The sequence below is a fragment of the Chanos chanos genome, chromosome 8, assembly GCF_902362185.1.
Source record: "Chanos chanos chromosome 8, fChaCha1.1, whole genome shotgun sequence".
NCBI lineage: Eukaryota > Metazoa > Chordata > Actinopteri > Gonorynchiformes > Chanidae > Chanos > Chanos chanos.
In genome coordinates this window covers 23,157,266-23,179,099 of record NC_044502.1, presented here as the reverse complement: position 1 = coordinate 23,179,099, position 21,834 = coordinate 23,157,266, and the positions used below count along the sequence as shown (strand labels likewise).

Below are 21,834 nucleotides of genomic sequence, written 5' to 3'. Positions count from 1 at the left end.
ACACAAGGAAGCATATTTAGAATTGGATAGTCTTTTATTCCCCTCCCCTGTTTTATTGCCATTTGGCAAAACAAATTCCCTGTAGCCTACTCTCATAAGTTCTTTCCATTACATGACCCAGATGTGGGACAGGTTGGACTTGATGCAACGTCCAATGTCACATTAAGTTAGCCAAAACTGATTTTCACCTGCTAGTGTAAAAGCATGTCCACAGAAATACAGCACATGTGAAAGCCCACAGTATTTCCCTAGATTTTCCTGCAGCTGTACAGGTAGCCAACTGCCCAGTAGGAGTTTCTGAGGCCATGATGGGGAGAAAATCCTCTCAGACAGAGCCTCCCAGAACACTGTCTAGGCAATGCCTGCTAAGCAAGGAGTAACGCTGGGATGTGAACTTGGTACTGCCTAGTAACCTGAGACAGTAGCTGGAAACCAATACAGAGATGCACGGAACTTAAAGACAATGACAATGCAAGCCTGGTTGGAATGTAGTGAGTGAGTGACACTGAAGGGCATGGTGGTTGTCATGCTGAATCCACATATTAAGAGTCTCATTCCATCACCTCAATGAGAGCTACACTCCAGTTATACCTGCCCCACAGTCAAAACCCACATAAGCAGGCTGTCCGCATTCCATACTGTTTAAGCTTATGAAGACAAAGGCTGGCTTTACTCATGAACTTATGAATGTTGTACACCACTTGAGGACAGAATAATGGCCCTCTTTTCCAAAGTGATGAGTGAGCTTCAGCTAATTAAGGGCCAAACTAGTACCAGGCCACTCATACCATGACCATCACTTCAAGCTCCACTTCAGCAGTATGACCCAAGTTTCCTTCAGCCATTAGGTATTCCAGCACTGTTCCATTCTGCTGACTGTCAATCACTAGGACCCACTACAAGTCAGGATTTTGGAGTCTCAGAGAGGCTGAGCTCTGCTGTTGTTCTCATACATCATGCATGCTGAGTTATCACAGTCACTGTTTCATTAACATACAGTACCAGTCAAAAGTTTGGACACAGCTACTCATTCAATGGTTTTCTTTACTTCTACTGTTTTCTACATTGTAGAACAATACTGAAGACATTAAAACTATGAAATAATGCATACATAATTATGTAGTAAACAAAAAACTGTTAAAGAAAACAAAGTATTTCATATTTTAGATTCTTCAAAGTATCTGCCGTTTGCCTTGATGACAGCTTTGCACACTATTGGGATTATCTTAACCAGCTTGATGAAGTAGTCACCTGGAATGGTTTTCAATTAACAGGTGTGGCTTGTCAAAAGTTAATTAGTGGAATTTTTTGCCTTCTTAATGCGTTTGAGACCATCAGTTGTGTTGTGCCAAGGTAGCGTTGGTATGCAGTAAATATCTCTTCTCAATTACTGTAGTAATCGATATTATGGCAAGAACCACTCAACTAAATAGGGGAAAATAACAGTCCATCATTACTTTAAGACATGAAGGTCAGTCAACCTGGAAAATTTCAAAAACTCTGAATGAATCATTAAGTGCAGTCACAAAAACCATCAAACACTATGATAAAACTGGCTCTCATGAGGACTGTCCCAGGAAAGGAAGACCAAGAGTTACCTCTGCTGCAGAGGATAAGTGCATTACAGTTACCAGCCTCAGAAATCGCCAATTAACGGCACCTCAGATTAGAACCTACACAAATGCTTCATAGAGTTCAAGTAGCAGACACATCAACATCAACTGTTTGGTGGAGACTGCAAGAATCAGGCCACTAAACCACTACTGAGAGAGACCAATAAGAAGAGGAGAATTGCTTGGGCCAAGAAACACAAGGAATGGACATTAGACTAGTGGAAATCTGCACTTTGGTCTGATGAGTTTAAATTTGAGATTTTTGGTTCCAGTCACTGTGTCTTTGTGAGATGCAGAGAAGGTGAAAGGATGGTATCTGCATGTATGGTTCCTACCGTGAAGCATGGAGGAGGAGGTGTGATGGTGTGGGGCTGCTTTGCTAGTGACTCTGTTGGCAATTTATTCAAAATTGAAGGCACACTTAACCAGCATGGGTACCACAGCATTCCGCAGTGACATGCCATCCCATCTGGTTTGTGCTTAGTGGGACCATCGTTTGTTTTTCAACAGGACAATGACCCAAAACACACCTCCAGGCTATGTAAAGGCTATTTGATCAAGAAAGAGAGTGATGAAGTGCTACATCAGATGACCTGGCCTCCACAACCAGTTGACCTTAACCCAATTGAGATGGTTTAGGATGAGTTGAACCACAGAGTGAAGGAAAAGCAGCCAACAAGTGCTCAGCATATGTGGGAAGTGCTTCAAGTGTGTTGGAAAAGCATTCCAGGTGACTACCTCATGAAGTTGGTTGAGAGAATGCCAAGAGTGTGCAATGCTGTCACCAAAGCCAAAGGTGGCTACTAACATTTTACTTTGTTTACACTTTTTTTTGCTTACTACTAATTCCATATGTGTTATTTCATAGTTTTGATGCCTTCAGTATTGTTCTACAATGCAGAAAATAATAAAAATAAAGAAAAAAAACATTGAATTAGGTGTGTCCAAACTTTTGACTGGCACCGTATGTTTCACTTATTCTCATAGATTTCTTTGAATGGTCCTGTCGACTTGATTTGCAACCCAGCTGGAGAGGAGTCCACACCAGTCCACAGAGCTGAGCAGAGGAGAGAGTGCAAGACAGCTGCACAATCCACCACCACCAGCAAGACAGTGGGCACAATCCACCACCAGCAGCAGAATAAAGATGGCATAGCAGAGTCAACCTCCAAACCACAGTCAACTAGGCCCTTTTTGACTCTACTGTGACAGTGCAGAATAGTTTCTAAGCAACTGCTCCCAGTTCAAGACAATCCTCAGACTGAGATTGAGAAGCTTCTTGATGCAGGTTATGTGACCAGACTTTAACCTGAGACTACCACAAAGGGGGGCAAATCCTCAGTTCATCCCTTGTCACTTGGTGACAGAAAGCATAGGACTGAGTTCAACTGCACCATTCAGCATCATGATCTTCACTTGAATGAGGCCTTACTTCTTTAGGCCCTTCTTTACTGGAGGTACTCTGCTGGTTATGCAAGTACACTGTTGCCACTGAGGACATTAAAAGGTTGCTCCACCTGGGGTGTTTGATTCCCGAAGACAGGACTTGTTTACAATTTGTCAGGCATAAGGTGCAAGTCATCGATGAATAGCAAGTGCTCCCATTTGGCAAACATGTAGCTCCTTTTGTCGTCCTATTGGCCTGAAAAGAACAGTTCCCTACTGTTCTTGAGAATAGTTCTCGACTGAGAGATACAGTCTGACCCTCACAGTACCAAGGACCTGGTTTGAATCCCAGTTGTACCATGCTTACTGATTGTAACCATGGGAAAATAGCATGCCTGCACAATCCAGGCCATTTGCTATAGGTCTTAGCTTTTTTACTTCACCCAAACAAAGCTAACAAAAATGAATAAGGATTTTCAGAACAATTATAACTTGCTTGGGGAACACAAAGTTTAACTATACTTTGGCAATGAGCCAAACGAGGGTATCCTATGAAAAATGTGCTGGCCATGTCTCACATTCAACACTGAAAGAAATGTTGAGACTCTCAAGAAATTAATCTGTATCCCCCATCTCGAGGCATGAAATGTTTTTAGAGGCAGGGAGAATATGTTAGATAAGCAGTCTCATATTTACAGATGCTGTAAGCTACTTTAGTTGGGCAATGTGTATATAGGCTGCTTGTCGGAGGAAAAAAATGTTTGTTAATCGCCATATTCACTTTTGGATTAATTATCAGTTTTGCCTTAAGAATTCATAACTATATAGTCATTTATATTAGGTAAGGTAAATGGATGAAGTTCTTTTATAAAGATGTGACCTGTGAATGGTGAATAAAAAAGGTATTTTGAGTTCATCTTTGTGCAGACAGTGCAAACGGTCAGGCCTTCAAGGTTACGTGGCGTGAGCCTTTTTTGGAGAAAATGAGAAGACTGTGTTAGAATATAGCCAAGGGCATTAAGATAAGTTGAAACAGTGCTCTCAATTATTCTTTGAATTTCTAACAGCATTTTTCATTTATTCTTAGTCAAGACCAAGCTGGTGTGAATTAAGTGTATAATGATGTTTATATTTATTCTCTTGTTGCCCTTTCATCCTTTATCATCATAAGCGATAGCATGAAACACCGTCTTCACTTATTCGTTGTATTCTCTAACAAGCTCTCATTAATTTTTTTATCATTGCAGGTGTTAGTGTGAGACACAACTCTTTGTATTCACCTTTGTTCATTTATCAATGCAGGCGCCAATGTAAGACGTGTCGGGCAGACATTGTGCAGCTTTCAGAAAGAAAAGGACATTTGTTAACCTTAAGTGTTTCTTAGTAATTAAAGTTGCAGTTATGTAAATTCTCTCCCTCTTTTTCACCCTTCTCTATTTCTATCACCCCCACTCTACCTCTCTATCCCTATCCCCTTTGATCCCAGTTCTCTCTTTTATGGCCCAAGCCTCCTGTGTGTAAGACCAATGCATACCAAAGCAGAACAACTCACTGTAACACCTAACAGACGCCAGGCTCAATGTTTTAGCGCAGCAACCCCCAGACCATTTGGTCAAATGCTGATAACGTTTAGGTGCGAGGGAGACTAGATCACCTCGGGAGGTAGAGACACCCCCAAAAGGATAGCGGCACCCCCCGTCTGCAAATCAGATAAAAGGCCAGACTCTCTGCTATCCTACAGTTCAGTTCGGATCAGCTGCGCCAGAGTTCAGTTCAGCTGCGCTAAGGTTCAGCTCCAGTTGAGCTCCGGTTGTATCAGCCGTAATGTAAGTCCGTCCGTCCTGTCCTGCTCGTCTCCACGAAGAATCGGCTTAGGCTCACCGCTACGGAAGATCCGCGACGCTAAAAGACTTTCCCGGCACCGACACGAAGTCTCGCTCACGGTCTCCTTCTGCCAACCTCGGTAACTCCGGTCTCTCATACCTGAACGTGGCTGGGCCTGCTCTTCTTCTTCCTCATCCCTTCTCTCTCTCTTCCTCACAACCCCTTTTCGTGTGTAAGTAACTCCACTAGAACATCACTCAGGTAGTTCTTTTGGTTAAGCGTGCCTTCTCGCGAGTAACGCCTCATACTTGCGTAGTTGTTCATTCATACATACTTTAGGTAACGAGGATATTGTCTACCGTTAATTGTTTGTCTTCTTGATAGTAGTTTAGATGTTGTTGTATGTGTGTGTATAGCGGATGTGCTAAATTCCACCTGATTTCCAATTCATTCAACATTAGATTCATTCTGTACCGTTTGAATTTGATCGTTGTATTAAACGTGTACGTCTGTATTCCTACTCTTCGAGTACGTGATAAGTTATTTCCAAGTTACTGAACGTGGTGATCCAGGAACTTAGTTAGCTAGAAATATTGAATTCGAAGAGTATTATTGTACCTGCTACTTTAATGCTATTATTTATTATATGTACGGCTAATGAAGAGTTATTCTAAATAATTCCTAGGTTCAGTGTTCAGAGCGCTGAGCGATAACTAGACTTTTTCAGAATATCTGTAATTTCACTGGGTTCAGGTTCCAAAATAAGGTTATGGTTACAGCAAAGTGAGATTAGTATTAAGTCTAATATTCACAGTGAACCATTAACCAGATTTCCTCATACCATTGGCACGACAGACGATATCCTCAATTATTTTTGACCTGGGTCAAAGGTGTCAATTTCTGATTACGTCATTAGGAAATGATGGTGTCCAGCAAGATAGGCAAAGAAGGTGGGAAGTCCTCTGATGACTGTCTTGATAATCTTTGATATGATTTTTGTATAACTGTAGGTGATGTGTGCCAGTTAGTCAGCCACTTCCAGGCCCGGCTCCGTTTGTTGAATGCTCTGAATACATGCAATAAACGTATACTGCATCAGACTCATCGAGACTTTGGCTGTTCTTGAATTTTACTGAAGTTGTAACATTGGAGAAAAAGTGTGGTGTTGGGATTCAGCCATATCTGGCCCAGGCTGAGAATTCTCTCCCACATGTTGTTTCAAGTTAGGGCGCAATACAGTTAGACTACAAATATATTAACATGACAAAGCATTTGTTGTATTTGTATTAATGCTCTTGATTATTAATGAGTAAAATATATACAAAGTCTCCATTATTTTAATCTATGCTAAGTGGCCTTAATGTAAAGGTGAAAATGATTATAGAAAGTGCAAGAGAGCTTATTGTACTTGAGTGATGTATGGGTCTAGGGTGTGATTTTGCCAGCAATCAATATGATTGTCATGAACTTGTAACAATAGAAAAATTTAGAAAATTAGCCTACTCACTGTCAAGCATGTGGGTGTGTTTGTATAGGCCTAAGCATACAAACATACAGTAATCTTAAAGCAAAAGTTTATGTAAATAGCAAGAAAAAACTAGAGCAGCATGGAATACATACACAGCACTGAGAAACAGTGTTTGTGTTTCAGCTTAATCTCTCAGCTTCAAATACAAGTGGGTCTGGCAAACCTGCAAAGAAATTGGATTTCCTCTTTAAAAGAGAAAAGTGGAGAAGGGAGTGCTATGTGAAAGTAATTTGGGGTCAGAAAATGTTGAAGCTTAAGGTCTACAAGCAATGGAAGCAAGATTGGAATGTGCATCTTAAAATTAAATTAAACAAATTTTGTGTAATGCAAATTCACATACTGTGGGAACATTAGGTTTGTCTACATTCATCTGCAAAGGTCCCCTGCCCTACGGTATAGCTGGGAATGATGGACTCTAATATAAGTGGTAGAACAGTCTGCAATGAAGAAAGCACCTCACCTCATGTTGTCCCTGACTGGACTATACAAACTACACTGTAACATCTGACACTGTGGCCATCTCTCCAAAACACACTTATATTCTTATTAAACATAAAATAAACATTAACTAAATCTACATAAAAGGTCCAGGCTTGCAAACAAGTACAAAGGCAGCGTGGAATTTGGCAACAGGTGAAGAATACCATGGCAATGGTGTGAACACAGCTAAAAATGCCAGAGACCTTACTCTGGCTCTGTCCAGTGGTTAATACAACTGAGCAGGCTGCACAGTATGTCTGAGGGGAAAATAAGTCCACGTGGTGACCTCACAGTAAAGGCAGGAGACAAGTGGCTATCACCAGTTTTCATACACAAACAATTTCTTTCCAACACAGAGATGCAGGCAATTGTTCAGAGAATTTGAGAATTTGGCAACACTTGATCTCTGTGAGTCTCTGATGTTGCTTCCATAGTGAGACTGCTCCTAAGACAATAAAAGAACCAAAACACAAATAATCTACTTCTTCTCAAAAGTTTCAGCTGACCTCGTAACTCTGGACCCAGACCCCATGCTTTTCTAATGTGACAGTAAATGTCAGTACATCAAGAGAGAGGAGGAATAAAGATTTAAAACTTCAAACAAGCAAAGAAAAACAAGCAAAGAAGTCAGTGGGTTTATTCATGACTGCTTCAAGGAAACGTATGATGGTTTTGTGAACAGTTGGGAAAACATTTTGCATATTACAGGAATGGGTAGGCCAAGCCTCTTATTGCTAATACACTACACTTGCAATGCTCTCATTTTAACAGACAACCCATTACACACAAACACACACACACACACACAAACAACACAGATTAAGTAACAATTTAGGATGGCATTTCCGTTTACTGGATGCATATAACACTTTTTTCTCAAACACTGCTCCAGTCAGAGGAAAAGGAATCCTTCCCAGAAAGTTATAAGCACATTATGTCTGATCTGAGTCACAATGCTAAACATCATCTTGCCATAAACAGCTGTCTCTGGTGAATGACAAAGACACTCAGTAAGGCTACCCCCAACCAAAGATTTTCCTAGTTGACTAGAAGTCGTTACTTCAAGCCATTAGTTGACTAGTCATTGTTCATTTATGATATTAATTTATGATTTAGTTTACAGTTTATTATTTATTTAAATATATAATTCTGGGACATCAGAAAAAGGTTTGAGTTCCAGGGCTGACAAAGAATGTTACGAATACCATTGCTAACCCTGTGCTACATTACAGAGAAATACAAAACGGTAATTTTACAAGCGCATGCACGCAGCGTAGCCTAAATATCTCCCTCTTTCATAACTACCTGATGCACATAAATGCTTAAAAATGGACAATATCCCATTTGTTTTCTTAAAAACTGCTTACACCAGGTAAAGTAAAGGGACTGAAGTATCTGAGTGGCGGCGACATCCGACAGGTTCTCCCATGCCGGCAGACACTTAAGCCATTTAGCGTAATGGATAATAACGTTAGACTAATTATATATTTCAGATTACAAGACATGTTTGAGGATGACGAATGATAGGTGAATACTTGCATAGAGTTTGCATGTCACTTTCTTGTGGTCGTCCTTTATACACTCAAAATGATCCCACACTTTGGGTGATTTCCTGCCCGACAGTCTAATAACTTTTTAACTACAAGGCGCAGCTCTTGAACTATGATGGAGTGTTAGGGGCACATAAAAAAAATTCTAAGATTTCGAGAATAAAATCATAATATTAAAAGAATTAATTTGTAATTGAGAAAAAAGTCATAATATTACAAGAATAAAATCATAAAATTTCAAGGAAAAAAAAATAGGAAAATATATTTCCAGCAACGAACAGTCGTATATGATAATATGATGCTGATGTAGGCTAATTTGTTATTTATGAAAACTATACTAAAGCATAACTTCACAAGATGCTCCACGTTCCTCATTAATGCAGGCGGCAGGCTTCTCTTCTGATATTTCTCCTGTAAAATAACACGTAGCCTAAAATTACGACTTTATTCTTGTAATATTATGACTTTTTACTCGTAAAATTATTAAATTATTCTTGTAACATTACAACTTTATTCTCGTAATTTTATGACCTTATTCTCGAAATCTCAAAAAAAAAATCCCTCGATGTGGCCTTAATACTCTGTCGCACCCAAATAGAGAATGAGGGGTTTTATGTGTTTTTTTTCCCCTATGACAAACCGACCAATGAAAACTTGGTTGACTAAGAATCTTTTCACCGACTAACGGTTTGGTTTACTATTAAGGGGCAGCCCTAGTTCTCAGTGAATGTGGCAGGCCAGACAGCGCTGAAACACACACTGTCTGTTTCTGGTTGTCACCCAGACCTCCTCAGACCTTTCTGAGAGCTCGGTGGTGTTTATAAAGTTAGGGTTAAGTGTGGAAAATTTAGACTGAAACAAGCTGATTTGTCATAACGTCATTGTCAGCGCCACCACAAAGCCAGCACATGTTCATTTTCTAATGGAAGAAATTAAAAAAAAACAAGTGCAAGAACATAGGAAAAGAGGGACACACAGAGAGGAAAGACAGGAAGAGAGCATGAGTGACTGTATGTATGTCTGTGTGTGAGACTAATAGGGGAGCCAGTCAGACTTGAGAAACTAAAATAACCGGACACAACACTGTTCTGCAAGACTGCAACAAGTGTTTATATAGCTGTACATATCAGTAGATTGTCTGTTTAAATACAGACAATGGGCATAGATATGGGGTTCACAGTGGCTCACAGGTTAGCTCTGTTGCCTCATAACAAGAAGGTCCTGGGTTCAAAGCCTAGTTGACCCAGGTCCTTTCTGTGTGGAGTTTGCATGTTCTCCATGTTTTTGCGAGGGTTTCCTCCAGGTGCTCTGGTTTCCTCCCACCATAAAGACATGCATGCTAGGATTAGTATTCCTGTCAGTGACCTTGACCAGGGCACTGGCAAAAAGACCTGGAGTTGGTCCCCACGCACCGGCTGCCCACTGCTCCTAACTCGTAGTGTGTGTGTGTGTGTGTGCTCACTGGTGTTAGGATGGGTTAAATGGAGAGCCTCCATTTCACTGCTCACTGTTCAGTGTGTGTGTGAAAAATAAAGCACTTCTTTTTCTACAGACATCTACATTCCAACCATAGTCACATTCAGTCAGGGCTCACATTCACTCTGCACATCGGCTCTATAGAATTCATAACCCTAAGATCAATGAGAGGAATCCCTAACACTACCCAGGAGACATCAACGATCTTTTGTTTGTGGTTGCTCGAGACACCAAAGCTGAGCTTCAATTTCATTTATAACTTTGAAATGAGGACATAGTGAACAGTGGTCCTCAGTCACGGTTCTTAATGCTATATGTAGAAATAAGCACTACATAACACTAAAGGAGCTGCACTAGACTAGACTAGACATCAAGCACTTCTGAGCCAAGAGGGAAAGCTTCATACGAAGAGATCATTCCTTATTTAGCTCCTGCTCCCCTCTGTCACAGATTGGAACAAATCTCTACTCCAAAACCAGTGACCACCACATCCATACAACTCCTCCCTAATTAAACAGGTCTTCTGCCCCTTTTAGAATATTTTTTGATGGAAATTAAATTAATCATGGCACATCTATATCTCTGAGGCGACAACAACATTGGGCATTGGTCATTTTGTTAATGTGAAAACCAATTTAAGAGGTAGATTTTCATGCCCTCTCACTTCCTGTATGTTTATTAAGTGGGGGAAACTATACATGTTAAAAAATTCATTTATGGCCACATTTTGCATTCTTTAGAAACTCAGTTGAGATATAAACAATAGCTTGGGCACATACACTACACTCAGTATGGACACAGGAGGACAGCAACACTGAAGGAGAGAGAGAGAGAGAGAGAGAGAGAGAGAGAGAGAGAGAGAGAGAGAGAGAGAGAGAGAGATTAAATAATTATCACCACTAATGCATCAATTCCCTGATTACCTTTCAAAGCGTGCATTGATCAGGACTCTCAAATATTGGGAAAGAAAGTCCGGGTAATTCCATCTGAAATATCTCTCTCTCTCTCTCTCTCTCTCTCTCTCTCTCTCTCTCTCTCACACACACACACACACACACAGACAGGATGGATTTTGACACCTGCTATGTAAATATACATCAAGTCCCTATGATGATCACTAGGGATGAAACGGTTACCGGTTTCACGGTAAACCATGGTAAAATTCGCGACGATTAATATTACCATTTCAAATTTTAAATATTGTTAAAACAGTGGTTGATTATCGCGCTTTGAAAAACTCACGTGAAATACTGCCCATCATCAACCAAAGTTAGCAACAGTCTCCCTGACGCAGGTGCGCAGGCGCAGCATGCAACGTGGGTTTGTTTTTGTGTCAATGAAAACATGGCGGAAAGAAGTGACAGCGCTCCGGAGATTTTTCAGCGTCCTCACTTGAAAATTATTGTCTTCCTTCCAAGCTCATTTAAGCTACTGGAGCCATGCATGGGAATGTTTGACCAGGCAGCTTAACTTTTGCATTTTAAAACACATATCTGCACTTAATTTTAAAGTGTTTTTGCAGCCTGAGAAAGTAAAGTCATCTATAAAAGACCTAGTAGACTATTGTACATTAATTCATTTCAACAAACTGAATAGATGTAGGCTAGCCTATCATCTTCTTTTGATGTGAGTATTTAGCACCAATAACAGTAATGGGCCTAATAATAATAATAACAACAATAATAATAATAATGGCTTTGAGCCCTGTTCTCTGTTTTGTCCTGCTGCTGTACTGATCATATGTCTGAAGACTCTATTTGCCCACGATAACACATTATGTAGTTTAGTCACCCAACCAACATATTTTGTTCAATGCATTGCATATTTGATATGGTTTTCATATGTTTACATAAGGTATTGGCTATGTTTTTATCAGTACTTTATCGTCAATCACGGTATCAGTACTTTCTGAACATTTTCAGCACATTGTAACAATACTGTGATAATACTGGTAACCGTGATAATGTTGGTCACTATAATCGTGATATTAAATTTTCATACTGTTTCATCCCTAATGATCACACAGTACACAGTGTCAGACTGCAGCTGTACAACATTACCAGAGAAGACAGTAACAGTCTTTTTCTTTTCAGCCACAGACTGTCATTAATAAAGCGCACAGTGATTTCAGGGGTTTTTTGTATCATCACATTCTACTTTGATTTTCTGACCCTTAGATCCCACTGCTCCCTAGTGAGAATAGTGGTGAAGCCAAAAAATGCCCTCAGTATTTTTAAAGCCATACCTTCAACAAAGATTTAGACATGCAGAATTAAGAATAATACCAAGAATTTCATTCTTTTCCTGTTAGTAATGTAAAATTTGAAAAAAAAAAAGATATAGATCCCTGCTTCAAACAATTGCCACAGTCCATTCAGCCTCCTGTCACAGTCCTCAGAAAGCTCAACAGTATTTAACCACCACCGAGTTAGCCAATGCTGAGTTAGCTGACAGTGAGTTAGCCGACAGTGAGTTTCTGGATGATTTTCAGATCCTGGCAGTATCAATATCAAGGCTCACATCCAGTACTTCTATTCATTACATATGATCCTGATGCACAGCAGGTCATAGCTGGATGGAGCTGATAGTGTGTCTCTGTGTCTACACTGACTGGCCCCTGGTGAACACTCAACACCTGTCTAAATCTTTGGTTGTGCCCTGCAGTCAACAGGCACACAGGCACAACTCTGAGTCAGAAGAAACACACATCCACAACTCTGTGCTAAACATTACCTAGGAGCAACCAGTGGTAAGAGACCAGCAAGACCTTTAGAGATTTTTGGTGCTAAACTCTTACACAATTTTACACACAAGTGAAAAGAGCAACACTGTGTCGGTCTGAACTTGGGTGTAGCAACTCTGTGAAATTTCAGAACAAAAATGGGTAGTACTTTTTGCCAAGTGAAAAAGCAATTCATGCAATGAAAAAAACAATTGAGTGAGACATAAGGCACTTTCACTCAATTGTTTTTTTCATTGCATGAAAAAAACAATTGAGTGAGACATAAGGCACTTTCAGACCGAACAATTCTAGGGTCTCATTCGATAGGAACTACCCCCTGGGGAGCTTCCCCTAGAACTACATACGTTCTAGGGCTTTTTTTCTGTTGGCTTTCGCACCGCCAGTAGGAATGCCGAAGTGGCGTAAGCCGGCCAACGGTGGTATAGGAACGCCACGCTAAGAGCTGTTGTTTACATGGCCAACCAGGGTAGCTGCACATTTTTAAGTAATAATTTAATAACTTTTAAGACCTTTTAAATACCTCTAAAAGGAAAAAAAAAATACCGTTACTGCGGCAAAAGCAATTGACAAACTAGACTACAGTATACACAATTAATGAGTTTTATTGAATTTGAATGACAGAAATATTGAGTGTACATTAGATAACATAACTGCCTTCTCAGTAACGAAAATAAAACTGTATGGCAACAGACCCAGTCCAATGGGAAAAAAAATGTCCCCCTGCATTTACCACTGCGGTAGCACACTGCGGTAGCAATGAATGACTCGATGGGCATAGTACTTTTCGGGTGCAAGCCTAGCGCTTGTGCCTGATGCTTGCTCGCAGCGTCGTGTTTTTGGTTTTTTCCTTTTTCCCCGCTGCACCCCTAAAATCGTAAGCTGGATTAACACATTCTTATTCTAGGTTAAAATGCGATCACAGCCACACAAGCACCAACCGAAGTGGAGTGTACGCTACCTTTTTGACATACAAATATACATTGGATGTTGCGGAAATGGTCATTGTTGGGGGTATAAAATACCGGTAAAATAAAACATAAAAACTTAACATGTCTCCCCTCCTACAATTCCAGACATTTTTAAGACATTTTTAAACCTGAATATCTAAAACTAAATGTAAAACGTTCTAAGACTATATTTTTAAAAATGGCGGTTGCAATCATCGTATACCTACGTCACAAGGTTCCTATTCTGCAAAAGTACCTATTCTCAAAACGGCGTTCTAAGAACTATGATCGTTCTATGTTGGTCTAAAGCAGGCAGCCGTGTTCTAAAGGTTAGAGAACCGGGCTTAGGACTGGAGGGTTGCCGGTTCGATTCCCAGGCCCAACATCCACCCCTAATGCTCCCCAGGCGCAGAGGAATGCTGCCCACTGCTCCTGTGTCTGTTGTGTGTTGGATGGGTTAAATGCACTGCTCGCTGTTCACAGTGTGTGTGCGCGCAATCACGGAGACTTATGTTCTTGCGGTGCAAACGTGTGAAAAAGGGGGTACTTTCTCCAACAGTTCTAATAACTATGGAAAAGTTCCTCTGGTGCGAAAGCACCTATAGCCACAGAGTGAGGTGTTCAGAAAATGTAGTGATGCCACACAGGAATAATGGCCTAAACCTCTGGTCTGCTATTTCAACTATTATTCTCTGCCTTCCTTTTCCTTCATCCCCCCTGCATTAGGTCAGTGAAGAGAAGCATGGAAACACACACCTGGACTCCCTGATCAAGTGCTACAGACACAGTGTCTGACCCCAGAACCAAAAGGTCAGAACCTTGATGGATCTGGAATCATCAGTCGTAGATAAAAGGCTCAGGACACAACGAGAAGTATTTTTTACACTAATTTATCTGAAAAGGTCAATGGAGATAAGAGGTTTCTTGTCACACGAAGCTCAATAAATAAATAACCAACCGAAAGCGAGTGTCGATGCTTCCCTTCTAGCCAGCTGAATCTATTAAGGACACGATGATTGTTGCGTTCACCAGGAAACCAGGTTCACCAATGTTTACCTGGCGTTAATTGTAGGGCATGGCGGCCAGTGTCCACATTATTTTTGCTTCGTAAAGCCTAACAAACACAACGCAGCGTGGGAATGCAAAGCTGAACAATAGATGAATTCACACTCGGCGGACAGGAATCCATCAGACTCAAGGGCGCTCAGCCCCCCCCCCACACAAGGTCCAGGGGAAGGACGGCGAACTATTCTTTGCGGTTGGGGTTCTTGCATTGACGTGAGTAAACGTTGCATCGACCAACTGTTATGCTTCTAACTCTTACACAAAAGAAACCGTCTCAAAACATCTTCGAACAAGTATAAGTGGCGGGTGCGATCTAATATGACAGCTAATGAAACTAGTCAAACTTTTGGTTTAGTTTTCTCCAAATCATTATTTAGTCTTTCTTTATAGTCTCTTTTATAGCTACAGTCTTTTCTTCTAGCTGTGTACATGCTAACTGCTTCGTCATAACGTCAGTTATCTAGAAGATTTTAATTAGCCAAATGTTAGCTCACATCGGCCAAATCTTACGCCATGGTTTAATGATGGCAAATACTGAAAAACCTGTTTTCCTAAAAACGGCAGTTAAGTCCCTGAATTTAAGATAATTTCTTAGGAAATGACTACTTGGCCTGTTACAAATGTCTGTGAAATGCTATTCCTCTGGTAGTTTCCAAGCGAGTGTTTCCATGGCAGCTGAGATCACAACCAGCTTAAAGAGATTCCATTGGATCTGGCTAATGTGTTCACATTGAGTATGGAGAATGGTCAAACACAAAATGTGCACTCATCCCGTAAAAAGCTTTCGAAAAACCAAATAGTTGTTATTGCTGGAAATAAGAGAGGATAAACTGTAACTCGGAGAACTTTGATTCGAAGCCCTTGCAAAAGTGACATTTGCAGTGCTATACGTGGACTCGAATGTAATCATCCCTGTGTGTTTGGGGCACGCTCAGCACTTTTCTGAAAACATTCGATTTCAGGAAACTTCAGTTGTGTTTGTTATCCAGGAGAAATAACTTCAACATTAAATCCTACCTGATAAAGCACATAGAAGTGACAGAATCGAGGCGTTTAGTCCAAGATGAAATGCGTAACTCCTAACATACTGCGCAGACATTCTTAGCGCCATATCCCCACCCGTATTCAGTCGTTGCCTCTTCAAACTAAGAAACCTCCTCAGCAACAACTCCATAGGGACCAGCTTGCGTCTGGACTGTACCACTACCTTCCTGTGGAATAGGGGGTAGACTCACACCTGATAAGGATCTCTCAAATTGGGTTCCGGCAAGATGGCGGACTAAGCGGTTGTACTAGAAAAACTATCTTGTGCAAATTCCTCTAAATACGTTTATTGGTTCGATATCCTTACTGGATTTTATCCCTGATACTATAAGTATTTCTAGTAGAGAGAACAACAATAAAGTGTCCCGGTCAGAGTGTAGACAAGGACAAGGCACTTCTTCACCTTCCTTAAAGGTGGAACATGGCTATGCCAAGTTGGACCCGATGGATACTGATTACACCAGCGGTAATAAACGAAGTTTGGGGGATATGTGTGTCAGCTCTCATTACCTACACCCCATCTAAAGGGGCATATGTTCGAAAGGTGGCCAGACCAAACGAGGATGAAGTATCAAATTCTCCACTATACTTGGTAGTCAGCACGCACCTAAAGCAAAACTGTGCCCTGATTGCTAGCTTAACCAAACCTTCTGGGTTCAGTGCTGCGGAGGTGAAAGATTGAAAAATGAGTGTGTCAGAGGTGGAAAAAGAAGTGGAGCGCTTAAAGTTAGAGAATGTTGAATTAAAGGTGAGGTCAAGCGAACAAGATCGATATAAACGGAGATGGAATTTCCAGAATCAAAGGGATGAAGGTGAAAATGAACGAGGAAACCAGGAGCGATGTAATTCAACTTCTCAGCAAGATAGCACCCCACTGGGAGACGAAATTGGGTGATATCGTGGACACAGTCCACCGTGTCGGTCGGAAAGTTGAGAAGGGACGCGCTATATCATCGTCCAGTTTACATGACGACAGCACAGAAATGCATTTTGGAATCTTATTAAGGAGTCGAGGGTCTGCGAAGAAACGGGGATCAAGTTTGTGGAGGATCTTACAGAGGAGGACAGGTTGGCAAGAGAAGCCTTATGGCCCCGTATTAGTCAGGCAAAGAAGGCTGGGGAAAAGACATTTCCGCAGTGCATTTGGTTTCATAAATGGTCACCGCATTCAGGCTGGAGACAAATAATGAGAAATACTTTGACTGATATACAAGTTAAGCGAAAAGTTATGTGGGGAAATATTGTTTAAAGAGAAAGTCCTGCTCGTTTTACAGCCAAAGAAAGCTACTTTTCGTTTGTTTAATTGTTGTACGGTTACTGCTGCTGCGAGGTTAACCAGCAGATGGTTTGTTTGAAAACCTTTTATTTCATTGAATACAAGGGGTCTCAAATATAAAGTGAAACGAAAAGCTGTTTTGCTATTTTGTAAGGGACAGAAGACACAGAGTTTCTCCTACAAGAAACTCATTCATGCATTTCGGACTTCATCTTCTGGAGGAGTCGGTGGGGAGACAAGATACTGTTCAGTCATGACTCTAATAGATCCACGCATGTTGCTATTTGTTTTAATAGGTAATTTAGTTACATACAAGGCAGATGAAGATGGACTTTGGTTGGCAGTTGTCTTGAACATAGAAGGCTCCTTTGTTAATTTAATGAAAAATTATGGTTATGATAATACCAGTCAAAATAGGATTTTGCTGTCAGAGATCCCTTAAGTTATTACTCAGTATAAGGACCTTTACAAACTTGATTTTATTTATTTGGGGGAGACCTTAATATGATGATTGGTTTGATAGGTGCCCATTTAAGTTTACCAATCGCCATTACAAACCAATACTATTTCATTTTAGTAATACCCACTCACTTGTTGATATGTGGAGGAACAAGAGCCCGACCGTCAGACAGTTTTCATGGGTAAAGCCTAATGGAAGTTACAAATCTAGAAGTGATTTATGGTTATCAACACCTGAAGTTGCAGAATATTGTTCAGAGGTATCTATTTCAAGTGCACCTTTAACAGATCACTGTTTATTGTACCTTGAACTGAAACCAAAAACAAGAATTAATGAGAGGAATGTTCATTGGAAGTTTAATGCTGATCTGAGGTGCGAAGAAGACTGTAACATAATCAAGAATTTAATGTTAGAGATCAAATTTGATTCGACAATTGGGAGCTACAGCAGTAGATTTCTTTTTAAGTTTAAGGTCAGACAAACTTCGATTCCATTTGGGGAAAAAAAAAGAAGTAAAGAAATAAGGGAACGTGAACTCAGATTGGTGAACTCAAGATATTGATGAATGCTGTAAGAAGGCACTAATGTCAGAGACAGATAGGGCTACATTCATAAATCTTCAGTCGAAAGCTGTTTGTATCTGAGGAGAGCTCATGGAGCTTTTATACGGTCCAGAGCCAAATGGGTAGAAGAAGGGGAAAAATACTGCTTATTTCTGTGGTTTGGAAAAAAAGAAGACGAGAAGAATATGATTAATTTACTCATGATTAATAATGTGGAATGTACAGACTCTAAATTTATATCTGAAGAGGTCTATAGATTTTATACAGATCTATATTCCTCCTCTTACTCCAGGGAAGATTTTGTTGCCCTTTTTGAAAACATAAAAACCAACATTCCTACTATCAGTACAGACTTTAGAAGGCTGTTTGACTCTGAGATTGAAATGAAGGAACTGGACAGAGCTGTCAAAGGAATTTCATTAGGAAAGGCTCCAGGATAAGATGGATTATCTTCAATTTTTGGGGGGAAGACATAAAGGAACAGCTGTTTTGTGCTTTTTGGGAATGTTTTACAAATAAGATTTTGATGCCTACTATGAAACAAGGGTTCATAGCTCTTATCCCCAAATCTAGAAAAGATAAAAAATAGAGAGAGAACCTAAAACCCATAACATGATAAATTATTCACCCATATCATTGGCTATAGATTAAGTGGGCATGACACTAGTTATTAGTGAGTCTCAAACTGGCTTCCTCAAAGGATGTTCCATTCATTACGATATCAGAGTGGTATTAGACATATTAGATTATGGAGATAGAATTGAGGATGATGGTTTCATTTTGTTTTTAGATTTTTGTAAAGCATTTGATAGAGTTGAACATCCTTTTATTTTGGAAACACTGGAACACTTTGGCTTTGGTGAATGCTTTCGGGAGGTGATTGGGATGTTATATAGAGATATAAATAGTTCAGTGTTGCTACCTCTGGGGACATGCAAAAGGTTCAAAATGAAGAGGGGAATACGTCAAGGTTGCCCAACTTCACCCCTCCTCTTCATTACGGTTGCAGAGGTGTTAGCAATTATGATCAAGCACTGTGATGATGTACACCAGCTGAATGTTATGGGAGGTCCATTGGTTATAAGTCAGTTGGCTAAAGACACAACCCTGTTCTTAAAGAATGCAGTGCGAATACCAAAAGCTTTAAAGGTTGTCTCCCTCTTCTCAAAAGCCTCAGGGTTGTACTTGAACGTGAACAAATGTGTATTGATGGCAATCCATGATCACCCTTTAGGCTAATATCTATTCAAGGCATACTAGTTAAGAATGAAGTCAAATATCTGTGGATTACTATTTCTAAGGATTTCAGTTCTGGAGAGAACCAATATTGAAAATATTTAGAACAAGAGTTAAGTGATTCTGAATTCATTGTTACAAAGGGACTTATTCATATTTGGAAGGACCCTGCTATCTAAAATGGAAGCCCTATCAAGATTTATATACCCGGCCTATTCTCTGGCTGTCCCTGAATGTGACAGTTAACCAGATTAATTTTAATTTTATTTGGGAAAATAGGCATCATGATATTAAAAAGGGCGACATTGTTAAATTGCTGGAAGAAGGGGGGTTGAATGCCATTGATTTTGATTCTGTGAATGGCACCCTAAAATTTAAGTGGTTACAAAGTTTCATACGGTTTAATCTACCTTCAAAAATATTTATTGATTTGAGGTTTAGAATTTCTGTTGAAATGTGATTTTGAGATTAGTAAACTGCCAGTCAAGTTGTCCACATTTCACCAACAAGTCCTCCGTTATTGTAAATGTAAATGTAAATTTCTGTGATCGCACGCACACACACACTGTGAACAATGGGTAGTGAGTTTATCCTCTGCATTTAACCCAGTAGTAAAAATACACAGCTCATGTGCCAGTCTGATCACTGTATAGGGCGAAGCAAAAAAATATGAAGGTCAGTATTAAAATGTAACTTGTCCTACCTTTAAAAAGCATTCTACTAACAACAGCAAACTAGAATCTACCTAAAGTGGAATTAGCTTGGAGCCATATGATTAACAGAGGTTAAATTACTGGTCACTGCTATTTTTTTTTATGTAGGTATGCTCATAGTTACTGATAAAGTTACTATAGTTACTTTTTTTTATTGTTGCTTTTAAGTGCTGTTAATAATTGCACTCTGACTCTTAAGCACACTGTGACTTTTTTAATGGATTTTACTGTTTGTACTCTTATGCTTTTTGTACTGTTTACGTTATCTTTTTATTTTTCCATGCTCTGTTCTTTGATCTATTTTTATGTAAAGCACTTTGATTTGCCTTTGTGTATAAAATGTGCTATACAAATAAAATTGCCTTGTCTTGCCTTACCCTAAAGGGCCTGGCTATAGCATTTCTTTTGCAGGTTGTTGCAGGGCAGGGGCACATAGTGGATGGTTTTAGTCGATGATGTTTGAAATAAACTGTAATAGCCCTTTATTTTTGAGAAGGTGTTTCCCACCCAGCAAAAATTCAAAAAAAGACATTGGAAATATGTTGGAAAGATGACTTCGCCTGACATCTCAGCAATGTTGAGATTTGGTTGAAAAGTGAAAGGCTGTCTTTTTCATGTCGTTGAAAAGACGTCTATAAAAACATGTCCCTCAACATCTAAATTTGGTTGCAAAAAGGCGTCTTTTTCAGACTGTTTCAGTTACTTGAATTCAACCTAATATCAACCATGAATTCATAATTATATATTATATTCATACTTACTCTCAAAATAAGACAGCTGACAAAAAGTACCAATAAAACATTTATTTACATGTCAGATACATCTGCCAGACTGTCCTGGGGCATGTTGTATGTACAAAAAAACAAAACACGCATTTGCTTTGTTCTGTACAATATTGCAAGTAGGCCTACTGCAAAAACAGACAAATGAACCAACCAACAACAGTCCAAAGTCCAAAAAGTCCAAAATGAGACATGTAAGCTTCAGTGTTTCTCAATTCTGGTCCTGGGGACCCCCTGCCCTGCAGGGGAATACTAAGCTATGACACCATTCAACAGAAGTTCATATCAGAAAACGGCTTTAGATAAATAAGGACTGAAAAAGGGGGAGAACAAGGGATGTGGAGGACCCCATGCCTGTGTTTGCCTTGGGCCCCAAAATGACTAAATTCGCCCCTGCAAAGGTACATGCAGTGTCAGAATCTAGGTCATCAGCCAGTTCTTGTTGTTGTTGTTGTTTGGTTGGTTGTTTGTTTTTTTAAGGATTGGGATACATGTGAAGAATCGCACCGAAACTTGAGGTGAGGACAAACTGTCAAAAAGGTGAAAACATCCTGGACAGAACACTGCAGCAGTGTGAAGAATATGGCAAAGAAAGTTGGCAAATGTAAATTTTTAATGATGTGATGCTAAATAAGGACTTGCAGTAATACTATGATTCTCAAACACAAACCAACAAGAGGAAAAAGATCAGGGGGGTATTTCAAGAAGCGGGTTTAGTGGAAACTCTGAGTTTGTTAACCCTGAGATGAGGGAAACTCAGGGTTTTCCGTTTCAGAAAGCGAGGTAACTCAAACTCTGGCTCAGTTACTGCAGTAACTGACTCTGTGAACCTAACCTGCTCGCTGGCAGGTTTTCTTCAACAAACCCTGAGTTTCTCCCTAACTCCTCCCTCCGGCTGAACCTGAAGCATCTGTGAAACATGGCGTCTCCTTTCGTCGCTAACCCGATCGGTGTTGAAACCAAATTAATTCGCATAGCCTTATGTCGGGAGAGGTTTCTGAGACCCCGATTAGATGTATTATCATTCTCTGATGACTACGTAATCAAGCTTTGCCGTTTTTCATCACAATCTATCATTTATCCGAACAACTGCGGCCTACATCTCTAATATTACACGCCGTGGACTTCTTGCTCTCAGATTGTAGCAG

At 40.0% G+C, this 21,834-nt stretch overlaps 1 protein-coding gene across 1 annotated transcript in view; it reads right to left on the bottom strand.

The window, feature by feature from the left end:
- The window catches only part of nectin3b (nectin cell adhesion molecule 3b), a 48,239-nt gene extending 32,516 nt beyond the window's left edge, over positions 1 to 15,723 (bottom strand). Inside the window, exon 1 of the mRNA XM_030782987.1 lies at positions 15,630 to 15,723. Within this exon, the coding sequence (XP_030638847.1) occupies positions 15,630 to 15,723 (94 nt within the window). The remainder of the gene's footprint in view (positions 1 to 15,629) is intronic.
- Positions 15,724 to 21,834: the final 6,111 nt, after the last annotated feature.